The 15,045-nt window shown below is 49.1% G+C and overlaps 1 protein-coding gene across 2 annotated transcripts in view; it reads left to right on the top strand.

Annotated features, from left to right (window-relative positions):
• LOC144944810 (membrane-bound glycerophospholipid O-acyltransferase 1-like) overlaps positions 1–15,045 on the top strand; it is an 84,825-nt gene that overhangs the window by 31,193 nt on the left and 38,587 nt on the right. The window contains exon 2 of one of the 2 annotated variants that reach the window (XM_078873081.1): positions 3,395–3,540. The exons of the other annotated variant lie outside the window; for it this stretch is intronic. Coding sequence (XP_078729207.1) covers positions 3,395–3,540 — 146 coding nt within the window. The remainder of the gene's footprint in view (positions 1–3,394; positions 3,541–15,045) is intronic. 2 annotated transcript variants of the gene reach the window in all.

Raw genomic sequence — 15,045 nt, 5'->3', positions numbered from 1 at the left:
ACCTTCACAACGTGCTGGGCACAGTTCTATGAAGAGCGCAACGGCTAGTGCCTTCACACAAAGTGGTTGCTTATTTTATCGACCCTGCAGGGATGATGTGGGCGCACCCATCGATTTAAGTGCTCAAAACTGCCGATCGCGGCGACGTCATCGCATGGCTGGACAAAATAAAAAACAAAGATCCCCCATATAGCCTGTTAGCGAGCACCTATGAAGGCTGGCATGGCACACGAGGGGGTGGATGGCCAGCACCATGCCCAACCGCCTTTGTCCCCCCCCCAGTGGTGATGTTTACACACCACACCAGGTACTCATTTGAGATGAAGTCGACCTAGAGGAGGCCCATGACCAGTTTGTATAATCGTCGCCGGTGCTTGCCGTGAGCGGGAATCGAACTCGGGTCGCCGGGTTCGTAGCACGACGTGCTAAGCGGTGCGTATCGTACCCTTTCTCGCCTGCGTATAAATTCATCCGCTCATTTATTCACCGCCAAGAGGTGAATAAACGAATCGAGCGTGGCAAGAGAGCGCGCGTGAGGGTGGGTCAGCACTTTTGCGAGCCTCTCCCCCCCCTCTTCCGCCCGGCGCCGTGGCCTCATCAGTCCGCGGTGCCCCCTGCTCGAGGCTGCGAGCCCCGGGCCCCGCCGGCTTATCGCTCCAACCGCGCACTGTACGAGGCGCGTCTCGCCCCTGGCATCGTCGGAAGCAAATATCCTATCCGGCCCTCCCAAGGACAGACGAGACGTGGGCTTGGTTGCTAAGCGCCCGGATGCGGGAATCGTCAACCCAACCGAGATCGGGATGACCTCGAGCGATGAATAATGCAAAGGGAGGAGGGGGGCAAAGGATCCAGCGTGAGCGTGCGTGCGACTGTGCAGCCACTTTAACGCGGCGAAGGCTCCTGCACCCATCGGATGCACGTACAGTGCCGTGCGTTTACAAAAAAACTAAAGCGGGAACCGTCTTCCTGCCGCCGTGTACGGACGTTGGGGTGCCGCTCGTTTCTGTTGGCGGGCCCCTCACACCTCCCCCCCCGATCCCAGTGGCGGAAATTCCACCTTCCCATGGAGGGTTTCGGCTGTCCTTGGGATGACCTCTGTTGTTGACTTTGCACACAAATCAGCTGTAAAGGTTTTTTAATTTTCTTCCATCAGTCCCAGCCGGATGATGGTGCTGAGTGGACCCGTGACCAGGATTTGAACTTGTAAACCCTGCGACTGCGAATTCTGACCGCACACTGCCGCCTCGGCTTGATAAGAATTTCCATCTGACGTGAGAAACTAGTGTCTTTGCGCACCTCGGCAGAGGTCACAAACGCAGCAAATGGTGCGAGCATGCGACGTGCATGTGCATTGAACAGGCGCTCGTGCCCTGCATGGCGAGTGTAAAGTATATTGGCTGAACACACGTGGGGATCAAGAGAATGTAAACATATACGCAGGCGGTCAATACTTGCTGACATGCTAATGATTAACCCCTGCGCGGTTATGATGAACTGTTGTCACAACATTTGCCAAGTACTGAAGTAGGCAACTCGATGATTTAATGCTTAAAGAGTGACGCATTAATGCAGCCGAGTAAATGTTTGCTGATGAAAGTTACCCTTCACGTAGGTCACGTGATCCGAAACGTTACACCTGCTATAGATAAAAAAAGCAAAAAAATGACACAGGTGGTTGGGAGTTGGGTGGGTGTTTCGAGAAGTTCATGATGGCCGTGTCAGCCCTCTGTCGGCGCTGCTGAGATGTTGGGTTCATTTCCCCCGGCAGCCTTCTCTGATTACACAATGTTCTTGTGCGCAATGAGTTTGAGGGTGTCAGCCCACTTATCAATTACTGTACGACCGTACTAAGCTGCACATTGATTACAAAAATAACCAGATGAGAGAAAAGCAAAAGTTAATGTTGGCTGTTTTTTTTCTTTCTTAAAGCCGTTAATGATCGGGCTGAGACTGGCAGCTCGCGTGGCTTAAAAACCCGGTTTACTCTCAGGTGGCTGAGGTCTGGATTCAGTGCACTGGCGAGGGCACACCCTGAAGTCACTCTGTTTGGGCCCTTCAGGCGGTCGCTTCAAATGAGTTGACACCAGCCGCAAGGTCCCACCATTGCGACGAGTCCTCTTGCCGCAGCGGATTGCACGGCTGCCCCTGAATCTGGCCAAACCCGGGTTGAAATCCCTGCACCCACTCAACTTGAACTTGCGGTATTTCTATCACTGGCACAGGGTCACAAACAGGAGGGGTGAGCACCACCTCAATGCTCACATTAGAAACAAATCGCTTCGATTTGGAAGCATCGGAGGGCGAATTCTTCATTGACCCCAAATGCATGGAGCGCGCGGTTTTGCAGCCCGGCGTAGCGTCAACTTGCCGTTTCCCCATTCCTGCAGCCGATCTGTTGCTCATTGTCCCCACCGGATCGTCGCCTCTGCTCTTCCTCGTGCACCACGAAGTCAAAGCGTCTCCCTGCTCGAATGAGCGTGGGTCTGCGCTCACAGGCATCGGTAACCCAGAGCCAGTTGTCGGAATTCCACATTTCTGTGTCGGCGGGGGTGTCGGTCTCTCCACATGCTGTGACCACTGGTGCTTTACCTCCCACTATCGACCCAGATGGGATGATGGGTTGAGTGAGCAGGATTTGGAACTCGCAGTTACAGGGTTGTAACCGTAATGCCACCCGGCCTCTTGTGCGACAAATATAATGGTGCTCATGTCCGCCATAGTAATGTAGATGCAATTCCACATTCCCATGGCAGGGGCCGGTGAATCCGCAGGGTCTCTGATGTCATGTACGAGGTGGTAAATGAGTGGCCGCGTGGATCAAGTAGTGCAGAACAGGCTTTTAACTCAAACCTGATTATGAAATGTTGTGTAACGTGCTGAGTCAACATTGTGCCATCTCGCATAGCCCAAAGCAATTAAACTCTGGGCTCTCGTGCCTAAGGGAGTGTTTGAATTTGCCTGTCGTGTGCCAAACGGAGGCGGCGGTGAAACCCTTGTAAGGCAAAACGGGCGCAATAATTATTTAATGAATCGGTCTCAGGCTTACTGTTGAAATAAAACATTCTTGTCGGGTCTTGTAACCGTCATTGTGTAATAAGTGCACGGCATAAATTAATGCTTATAAACCAAACTCTACATTTTAATCGGTGGATTGTTACTTCTCCAGTGCTTCGTAGGGGGCTTGTTGGCCAATGATCCAATGCTCGTTGACCAACGAGCCTTCGACGAGACTGCCAAACCGCTGCGTGGCGGTGCAGGCCCTGCGAGAGAAGCCGCCGCCGCCCCAAGTGGCCGTGCCGCTCCGACCCGCGCTGCGATCATGTTGACGGGGGATTCTCTTGGTCTTTGCGCGTTTGCTTGAAACCTTCCCGTTGCTGTTGACCGGCGCGCGCAGGTGAACTTCGTGGCATGCCTTCTGCTCGCGCTGCTCGCCGCGTGCTGGTTCCGGCTCTACCTGCACCCCAGCCATGCCAGCCCTGCAGTCCGCCACTCGGTGGCCACCTTCCTGGGAATTTACCTGGCCATCTTCTGCTATGGCTGGTGCGTGCATGTGTGTCTGTGTGTCCCTGACTGCCTGCGTGTCTCAGCGGGTTGTGTGCGTGTGTGTGTGTCTGGGGAGCAGCAGTGTCGTGTTTAGCACGCTGCACTGCGAACCCGGCGACCCGAGTTTGATTCCCGCTCACGGTCAATGCCAGTGACGATTGTCTGAACCGGTCCTGGGCCTCCACTAGGCCGACTCGGCCTCAAATGAGTACCTGGTCCGGTGTGAAAACAAATCTGGCCGTGCGTAGTGCTGACCACCCACCCTCTCATGTGCCGTGCCAGTCTTCATACGTGTTCACTAACAGCACTTTCACCAAGTGTTCAAACCTATACGGGGGATCTTTGTCTTTGTTTTTTATGTGTGTGTGTGTGAACGTGTGTATGTGGCTGCCCACCTGCATGCCTGGATGTGTGCGTGTGTGAATGTTCTTCCGTTATGCGCATGGCATTCGAACTTCCCATTTTCTTCCTGGCACCTGCTATAACCTACTAGACCAGGGGTCGGCAACCTACGGCTCCGGAGCCGCATGCGGCTCTTTACGGGCTGCTTCTTGACGATATGTACGTATGTACAGTATGTACTCAGATGCATTGCGGCTCTTGAAATACTGAATTTTGTACCGAATTGGAAAGAAATGGCTCTTCTTGTTATTTTGGTTGCCGACCCCTGTACTAGACTCTAATAATACTGACGATTTTGATGATGATGATGCCCATTACTCAGTAACTCCTCGAGGTACCTTGCAATTGGGATTTTGGACTAATTCCATTAATTTGCGTTTTGGTATGTGGGAGGAGAGCAAGGAGTAACCCCGAGAAACACCCACCACACAAGCAACCCCGATTCGCTTGGTTGGCTACATACGGTGCGAAAGAAGTTCAGCATACGTACATGGCCAGCTTGCAGCCTGAATCCGAGAGCACCTGGTATTAATATTGATTTGAAGCTTTCGTGACTGCACGAATCCATACTCTTTGGTTCTTTCGGTAAAGTCACGTAGGTATAAAATAAAATAAATCACGACGTTTCGGGCGCAACACAAGCTTTCCCACCTGATGACAGACGCTTGTGTTGCGCCCGAAACGTCGTGATTGATTTTATTTTAACGTCGTGATTTATTTTATTTTTATACCTACGTGACTTTACCGAAAGAACCAAAGAGTATGGACACCTGGTATTACTCGGCGGTCTCCCATCCAAGTGCTGTCCAGGCTCAAGCCTTCTTAGCTTGCAACCACCGTGAGTGCAGGCATGTAGCAAATGTAGCTTCATTCACAAATAAGTGTGGAGTCATGCTGATCTCCAATGGCGGTTCTGAGCCAGTGATGAAATTCCATATTCATGTGATTTAGAGGACTGGTCTGCAATCGGACAAACCATACACACCGTTGACTTAAGTTCACACTTACCTTACGTCAAAAAGTAAAATTTCTCCCTCGTCAGACAAACACGGGCTGTCACTCATCTCTGTTGATGGCTGTGAGCAAGGAGGTGAAAATTCCCCATTCCTATGGAAGGGGACAGACTCTTTATTTAAGGCAGCCACGATTCACCTGCAGATTGGCCTCGGCAGCAGCCAGGTGACTTAGAGGGCCCCAATGCACTTTGTCATAGCATTGAGCCAGCACCAGTGAGATGCTTGCTGGGTTCGAATCCCGGTCCATCTGTTTTGAGTTGTTAACTACCTCGCCTGGTATACAGGAGGCTGTGGGTTCGATCCCGACTCTGACGCCTGTATAGTAGGAGTTTGCATGTCTCTCTCCCTGTGGCCGAGTGGATTTTTCTCTGCGTCCTCCGGTTTTCCCCTCCACGTTTATAATCAACGTGCGTTCAGAGTATTTGGCTGTTCTACTTTTCCGCATGATAAGCCAGTTCGTTGAGCTGTCTGAAAAAGAGCTACATAGCTCAGTCGGCCTTACCTGGTGAAATAAAATAAAAAAAAGTTGAGTTTTAGTTTATGACACTGTGACCTCTGAAACCTGAGAATGATTTCTGGCCAGGCCTAATACCAGCATGGTTAATCCAACCTGGCTTTGAGCCCCCCTAGCTCACATGAGTTAAAAATGGGTGCCTGATTCCATAGGTCACTAAGAGGAAAGGCAGCCAGATTTCCATCATGCTGACCACACTGTATATTTGAGTCAGGTGCTCGCTAACAGCACTTATCCCAGCATCCCTTATGTGTGTGTGTGTGTGAGCACGTGGGGAGCAGTGCGGAGCAGTGGTGTAGCGGTTCGCGCGCGCTGCGCTACGTACCCAGCGACCCAAGTTCGATTGCCGCTCATGGCCAACACCAGTTACAATTATCTGAACCGGTCCTGGGCCTCCCCTTGGTCGGCTTGGCCTCAAATGAGTACCTGGTGCGGTGTATAAACATTTCCACTAGGAAGACAAAGGCGTTGTGCTGGCCACTCACCCCTTCGTGCGCCGTGCTGGCCTTCAGAGGTGTTCTCTATCGGCACGTGGCCAACGGTCTGTTAAGGCTATACAGGGGATCTTTCTCTTTGAGGAGCAGTAGGATGGTGGCTCATGCACTGCCCTGCGCTCCCAGTGACCTAAGTCCAACATCAACCCCGTGAGTGTTTTCTGAGGCTGTCGATCTAGCTTTAAATTAGTGCGTTATACCAGGTATAATAATCAACACTATGGAGCCAATGGCTGCAACGTTGCCTACAAACGCCAGTCGTTTTCGTGCTGTGACAGCATTGATAGGCGCTTGCTAACAACACACTCGCCGCTAAAGTCTAAACGGGCGATCTTTGTGCCACGTGGCAATATTTACCCCGTTGAGTTTGCAGACACTTCTCTTATCAGCTTTGTTTTCTCTCTGCCAAGTCACAAAGCCACCAATTGAGCTATCAGCACTCGCAGTGAGAGGGTCAGGTCAGGCTAAACCACGTGTCAAACAGCCGTCGGCATTTCTGGGCTGTCACCCACAGGTCGGCGCCAAGTCTGGCTCTTCGAGACGGTGTGGCTCGTTTTTACGTATTCCATTGTCGCAGTGCTCCCCCGGCCAGGAGCATCGCGACGAGGGAACAGTGGAGTGGGCGTCACGGTGTTTGACTTCAGGGTCGACTAAATCCACACCCTTGGGGTGGCCCCGGCGGCGGATGCCGAGTCAGGGAGTGGAGTCGCTCGAAGGTTGTCGGTTTGTATCCAGAAATGAGCCGCCCGTGGTTAAACTAGGATCAGAGTTTTAGTTGGTTGATGGTCTCGGCTCGGTCACCAGAAATTTCACAACAAGATCTTGACTGTAAGTTGTGTATTTCACTCAGTCCTGAATATTTAAGCTGTCATCATCATCGTCATCACAATCCATGGGCAGATAGCCAGTAGGTGTCCACTGCACTTTTCGTCATTTGTTTCCAATTTCCTCTCTCTCGTGCCAATATGGTTAATTAGCTCAAAGAACTACAAATGTCATGTTGGTTTGGCGAGCGACCAAATTCTGGAGGCCTCATCAGAGGTGAGCCTCCAGTTTGGATAATGTTACGTGACATAAGTTTTCAGTTATACTCTCTCTGCGAGAATATTTCGAATGGAATATTCCTCATCCTGTGGACATTGCCGCCAGTGACACATTTGTAATGTAATTGCGAGGCTGGAAGGTGCAAAGCGAAAAAAAACTAAATTGGCACCGGCACATGGTGCGAGAGGCGGCTCGCTTCGCTTGAGAGGCGGAATTGAAACGCGGCACAGCAGCGGGCTGTAGCTGCTGGGCGCCATGGCTGATGAGCTGCCTGGCCAATGAACCACCTCGACTTTCTCCGGTTAGAACTATAAACTCAACAATTTTTTTGTATTTTACCAGGTTAAGGCCCCACAGAGCTGTATAGCTCTTTTTCAGAAGCGACCTGGCTACCACAAATGATAGCTCAACGAAGTGGTTTATGGATGTAATTACCAGCGAAGCATCTTACTCAAATTGTAAATGTGGTGGATTTACTCTCCAACATGCTGGTGGGCTGAAGTAGTAACTAATTGGCGCGTTGTTTACGTGACAAACCTTACTGGCTGTGTCAGGTGGTTACGACACATTTATACTGACGCGATCTAACCCAAAAACCTTTATTATGAATGGTGTACCTACATTTCTATTGGCAAGGCATCGGAGGATGGCGGTCGCGAGGTTTTTTTTTTGTCCCATTCCGAGATGCCGCATCATCTTGCAGCCCCACGTGACGCCACCTGGAGTAAGACATCTCTGTGCAGTGGCCGTGGGGGAGAGAGTACATTGACTAGAATTCTCCGTGCACACCACCACGTCTAGAATTCAAGTCCCGTTTCACGAAGAGACTTCCCGAACGACAGCGGACTTCCCGCGAGCCTTGACAAGGACAGGGCAGGGCTGAGAGAGGGACAGAGCGAGAGGTCTTTCATTCGTATGGCATTTGAAGAGCAACTGTAAAAACATTTTCACTGGTTGCCGAGTATAATGATCAGGAGTTGTGCGATGTACGTGCGGTGTCTGTGCCTGCCGTGCAACGGCACGACGGCCTGTGGTCGGCTATGTGATGAACAGATGGCACTTAATCACAGTTACATTAGGGAGACCCTGGTTTTCAACGTTTGTAAGGGAAATAGCTGCATTTTCTATGCACTGTTCAAGCACGGTTAAATTGCAGTTATACCTCCGATTAACCTCCAATTAGCATGGTTGGTTGGCTATGTACGGTGCAAAATAAGCGCCGCATACATACTAGAGATGAAATCGTATATCCCTGTTGGTCCAGTAGGAATATTTTCTTTCTTTTGTTTACCCGAAATGTTGGAAAATGTAAAAAAAATCTACCTGTGAAAATTGTATCCATCTACCCAAAACGCAAATGATGATTGATGAAGTGGATTTTAAAATACACACGGTAAAATACTTTGGGGAAATTAAACATACAATAGCTCCTAAAACAATATTGTATTCCTCGTATAGATAAATCATGCCTTAACGTGAACACAGCAGTGTTGATTTGTTGATTTCCCACAATGCAGTACAGTACTTGATTTAATCTGCCCCAGAGGTATGATGGGCTGAGTCAATCGCTAACTGATTTGAACTTACAACCTGGTTTTAACATGACGCTCGTTTACTCGGGAAAGCCTCACCGAGTCTCAAGACTCGTTTTCAGGAGGGCCCCTTACCAGGTTTGTGCAGGAGGGGGCGATGCTGCCGCTGCTGCTGCGTATAATCCTGATTGAGTAATTTTAAGTTATTTTTCTTTCCGCATTGGTATGTTCGGCCAATACCGGTTCCATTGTTGGGTTTTTTGTTGTTGTTGTTAGCTATGGGAGGAAATTGGAGGAACCCGGAGGAAACTAGTGCAGAACAGGGGGGAGAACATACAAACTTGACACGAGAAAAGATGCCCCGAGTTGGGAATCAAACCCAGGCTTTTCTTCGCTGTGAGGCACAATTGTTCCCACTTGCGTCACCACCCTTCTGCCCTTACCAATTGACTTACGAATAGTGAGTCAGATGCTCTAATGACATTACTACTCGGCCACCACACTCATTACAAAATTCATGACAAAAACTACTTTTCAAAAACACGATACATCTTCAAACCCAGAAACGGCAGGATAACGGCAACATACTGGATATGTACAGACCTCGCCTTGCCGCCGTGTGTAGCTACAGTATGGGGACAGGTTGTCGCACAGCCTGCAAGCAGGAGTGCCATTTGCAAGGCAAACGCAGGTGTGTGTGTGTGTTTATTCGCACTGACGAGGACCATCTGTCAACCACAGCTGGCAATCGCTGTCAGCTACGTGTGTGTTGGGACCGAAATTCTGGCAATCGTAGCTTTTGTTGGGAATTGATTAACGAGTGCGGTCTCTGGCCGAGTGGTGCTACGGCCGAAGCGCCTCGCTCACAAGTTCGTAAGTCGTGGGTTCAAATCGGTTTGTGGTTGACTGGCCCTCCATTATCTCTCTGGGTTCGATTAAATGAGTACCGTTATATTTTTGCAGTTCAATGAGCGGTTGTTACAAAATTGATGGTTTACGAGAGCTTCTCGTTGTCAGGCAGCATTGCTGTGCGTGGTTAGCGCCCGTACCCGGGGTCTGTGTTAAACCCACGTCCGCGTCTCCACGCATTCAAGAGCCAGAGTCTCCCTGCTCGAACGAACAGGGGGTCGGCGCTCCGTATCATCTTTATTGTGACTGCAGGATGAATCCGATGAGCTACGAAGCTCTTTTGTTACAGATGTCCAGCATGGGGCAGGACAAGTTGCAACGGCACACAATGCAAAAACACAATAGGAGTGCAAAATAGAGACAATGGCAAGTCACGAAATATAAATAAATAAGAAATTAATATTTTTTATTATATAACTCCGATTTGTCAGGATTGGGCAAGGCAGCATAAACGACAGCAAAACAGTCCCAGACCACATCGAGACAACACAGAGTGCCTCAATAAAATGGCACATACACATTGAACTATCGATACACGGGTAAGGATCAAAGTTACAAATGACATTTGTAAATACGACTGTATCCAGCACTAATCTTCTGCTTCACGATATTTTTATAAGGAAGATTTACAATGTTTAGGGAGGAAACAAGTTTGTTTTTTATTGCAAAACGTTGGTGCTGCAACGCCAAAGGCTTTGTCACCTATTCCAATTGGCGGCTCTGAACTGCTGCTGGAAATTCCACATTCTCATGCCGGTGACAAATCCCTCCCGAAAGGCAACCAACCACCGACTTCCCACGAAGCGGTGCTGATTTTATTGACGCTGAATGGGATGATAGGACTAGTAAAATTATTGTACCTCGGCCGAGAAATGAAACTTTCCTTTGCAACCTCGCGTTGGCGAGCCGAGCTCTCCGACCCCGGCTGGAATCACGCCGATTGAATGCGACGGCGTATCTATTAAAAGGGTCACGCGCCAGCGAGCGCGGCAGCGTGCACCTCAGGCAAGACACGGCGTGATTATTGCCTCGGGCGCCAAGGCGCACGGTAAATTGCGCCTTATATACTGCCCGCAGCATCAAGGCTTCCATTTGCTGAGGCGATATTTTATATATTTTTTAAATATTGTATTCGCCGTCACTTTGTATGTGTGCGGTGTCGCGTTGCTGTTTGTCCTGGGCGTCGTTTGTTCGCACACCTCCCGCGAGCGTCTTCGGGAGATGGTGTCTCGGCGCTCAGCCAACCTTGACCCGATTCCAGTCTTTGTATTTCCTTGATCCATTCACGGTATTATTGGCATCAGAAATAGCCTTGAGTGGGGAAGTCGCCTACCTGAACAATGCATTGATTCGTCGAATCAAATCGATGGCTGGGCTTACGATGCGTGCCTTTACTCGTGTGTGTGTGTGTCGATTGTCTACGATTTATGCAAATTATACGTCAGTAGACCTCCTTTGCCAGTACCAAAATATAATAATAGGGTTTTCCCCTTTTTTCTGGCAACAAAACTGAAACCTTTTTACAAGGATTCATGTCTGCATTAACCACAATACTTGCAGTCAAATGCAAACACAAACACACTATGATAATATATTCATTGTCCTTGAAATTGTTTGGTCCACACCAAGGGACGGCTTTCTTTTGAGCCTCAACCCAATTGGTGCTCGACCAGAGGACGCCAAAAAGGCGTACAGCTCAAAGACAATGCACTATCAAAGTAACGAGGGCTCGGGGTGAGCATCTCCATCAAGTTTTGTGGTTATAGCAGACATGAATCCTTGTAAAAATGTTTCAGTTTTTTTGCCAGAAAAAAGGGGAAAACTCCTATTATTATACGGCAGTGTTCCCTTCAGGCAAATGAGGATCCTAGACTAATTTAGGCCAAACTAGCAACGCCACTAAGAAACGCGAAGCAATACGGTAAAAATTTGAGAAAAAATTATCATGTGACCCCCAATTGCCCAGGGTGGGGAGACATAAATCGTAGTATTGCTTGCTCAGGGTGGTGGATGGGTGTCTGATTGTATCAAAGTATTAATTCTTTGACCGACTATGTCATAGGTTCGAACTCCAGTCATTCATCTGAGAAATTATTTACCACTTTTCAGTTGCGAGACGTAAACAAATATGTTCGCGTGGTTCCTACTCAATTGAGCATGGAGCAGCACCCCCCTTCTATTTACAGACCAGAGACAGCTGTGGAAATTCCACATTCCCACGACAGGGACTTCCCAGTCAGTGATACTCTGTTTTTTTTTGTGACCACACGGCACCACCATGCCTGAGCACTCTTGCTCTGACTTTTGTTGAAGACCGATTAATTGAAGTTCTCAAGTGCATTGAGTTTCTGGTTTCAAGTCAGGCTCCGGTGATTTTGCACTAAAAAAACAATCTTCCGCGTTTATATTTCGTGCTGTGTGCTTCATTCATCCTCGGCCAACTCTTGAGGGCATTATGTAAGTAATGTCAATTTGTATTCGTCAGACAAAAAAAATAATAACGACCATTCAGTCACCATCACTTGCACAATTGAAGAGAAGCCTGCGTTGTTTTTTCGTAAGATAGACCCCTTGAAGGGGACGGCCACTGCCAAACCTCGTTTGGGCTACAATGAGAAGCATGCGGCCTCGTTGTTGTACAGAGTTCTATGTCGGACGAGAATCCACTGCCCATACTCGAATTGCATGAGAGCGACATAATTGGTGAAAATTGCAAGAACACTCTACGTGCGTGTGCACGTGTAGTGTAGTGGTGAGCGTGCTGTGCTACGAACACAGCGACCCGAGTTCGATTCCCGCTCACAACCAACACCAGTGATGATTATCTGAACTGGTCTTGGGTCTCCCCTAGGTCGACTCAACCTCCAATAAGTACCTGGTGCGGTGTGTAAACATCGCCGCTGGAGAAACAAAGGCGGCCGGGCATGGGGCTGGCCACCCACCCCCTCGTGTGCCGTGCCGGTACTCGCTAACAGCACTAGCCTCATCACTCTGTTAAGGCTATCCGGGGGATCTTTGTCTTTATTTTGTGTTTAAATTGACATTAAATTATATTGGCCAGGTGCTGCTTGGGCTCTTGACTTACAATCCGAGGTTGGCTCAGCTCATCATCTCCCTTGGATAGGCAAATAGAGCAACGCTTTGTAGGAGGTCAGCAGTCATTGTCTTGTGGAGAGACTGGCCCCTGGCATTAGAATGCATAACTCCCTCCACTGGCTTCAGGATGCCAACAGAGACCTGCGCATCTATTTACTGCTCGCTGCAGCGGTGAGACACTCCGTGTTTTATTCAGGCCATGTGTGAGGTTTACGTGTTTTGTCAGTTTGTGGTCAACTTGCTCTGTTCTGGCTTCTGCTTGTTTTCGTATAATCTCCCTGCAGGAACAGCAGCAATCTGCCAGCCTGTGTGGATAATCTGCCAGCCTGTGTGGATAATACAAAGACAAAAAATCCCCCCGTATAGCCTTAACAGACTGTTGGGGTAAGTGCTGTTAGCGAGCACCTATGAAGGCCGGCACGGCACACGAGGGGATGGGTGGCCAGCACCACGCCCTGCCGCCTTTGTCTCCGCAGTGGCGATGTTTACACACCGCACCAGGTACAGATTTGAGGCCGAGTCGACCTAGGGGAGGCCCAAGACCAGTTCAGATCATCGTCACTGGTGTTGGCCGTGAGCAGGGATCGAACTCTGATCGCTGGGTTCGTGGTGCGGCGCGCTAACCTCTGCACTAGCGCTCTCTGCACTGCCGTGCGGATAGTGGCAGACTGATCACAAGCACAAGCTTTTTTGGTGCCAATGTCAGAGTGAAAATTGGATATACCTGCTGGCCTGGCAGCGCAGCGGTTGGGACGGTGCAACTTGCGATTGGAAGGTCGTGATTTCAAATCCCGTTCGAGGGTAGACCCCACTTGTAATCGCTTTATATTGAGCGCCAGTGCCTGTGCGAATTGAGTGGTTATTGTTCTATGCATAATAAACCACATCCTGCCATAGGGGATGTGCAATTTCCACGGTTGGCTCTGCCCCGCCGATGAACGCCAGTTCTATCTCCTGGCGAGGCATTCCCAGCAAAGCTGCGTAAATGTGTACACAGCAGTTGGATGTCACATGTGATGGGGTAAAATGTGCATACTCGTACCGCCTCCAAGTTGTCTGGCAAAAACGTGGAAGAGTAGGCCAAGTACGCTGTTGAACTCTGTCTGCCAATCCCTTTCGCCAGCAGTGGCGTTGAGCAAGCAATGTGCAGGGCTGCACCTTTTAGCTTTAATATCTTGCGTCCCCGTTTTAAGTTGTTGTATTTTGTTTTCAAGTCATCTTTATGCATTGTAAGCTCTTTCACTGTTGCCCATTACAAGGCAGCTGAGTCTGTGGTACGCCGTTGGGGATGAGATGACAGCACTGCCTTGTTAGGCTTCCCCCTGCCCAGCGCTGCCTTGTGCGCTAGGCTTGCTGTGGTATGCTTTGACCATTGCATCTGGGTTACGTGTGAATTACTGTGTATATTTCATTACAGTATTGAAGTCTAACCCACTTGGCATTGCTAATCGAGCCTCAAATTTCGATTTAAAGCTTTCGTGACTGCAGGGATTCATCTTCTTGGTTCTTTCGGTAAAGTCACGTAGAATGGAAATAATAAAATAATAAAAATAAAACATAATAAAATAATATAGTAATATAATAATTCTTTTATAATGTTTTATTTTTATTATTTTATTATTTCCATTCTACGTGACTTTACCGAAATAACTAATCGAGCCTCGTAATGCCATCATGCTTATTCTGTTGATACCCGTTTAGAGGGCCCGACGCACAACCGGTGTGTGAGTTTAAATCGTATTGGCGGGTGGTCTTTGCCCATCTTCCCAACAGTTGTCTTCCCATGGAGAGTCTGGCTTTAGCCGTGAGAATGGGGATTCCCATCGGTGAACTCGGGACTGTCCACAGAGATGAGTTCAGCCACGATGCTCGTTCGTACAGGGGAGAAATTTGACGTTGTTTAAATCTGACGCTTGTTCATGGGGCGTTAATTTTTTTAGTGGTTTAACTCACCGACTGGTCATTTACAAATATATACATTTACAATAGTGACAGCTTCTTTCTCAATTTACATCTGTGAGCCAATTGGCAGAAATTCCACATTGCCATGTCAGCTCAACAACACACAACCCGATTTTGATTTCTCACAGAGCATAACTTGTCAGTTTGACCCCAGAGGGATGAAGGGATAAACCACCCCCACACCCCCCCACGTCTCGGACTCTAAACTCATTAACTTATTGCTCGCAAGTTGCGAACTCTATCTCAACCAGTATGCCACCTGTCCGGTTCAACTAATAACGTAAAGGTCACCAATCAACGATAGGCGATTTAAAACAATTATATCAGCTACTGACACAGGCAGTAGAGCGGGGTGAGGGGGGGGCTATTAATAGCAATGTGCCCAGCCGGCTGTATCTGTGAACCTTCCTTGTTCTTTATGTAACGTCCCACTCTCTTTTCCATCGGCATCATTTGACCTCTAAGCACCGCGTGGTCTCATTGACAGCGGCGGTGGTTGGCGCGCGTGCGTGCGTGGGCGCGCACACAGATTG

Source organism: Lampetra fluviatilis, chromosome 2, assembly GCF_964198595.1.
Source record: "Lampetra fluviatilis chromosome 2, kcLamFluv1.1, whole genome shotgun sequence".
NCBI lineage: Eukaryota > Metazoa > Chordata > Hyperoartia > Petromyzontiformes > Petromyzontidae > Lampetra > Lampetra fluviatilis.
The sequence above is the reverse complement of the archived record's forward strand: the minus strand, read 5'-3'. Positions and strand labels throughout refer to the sequence as shown.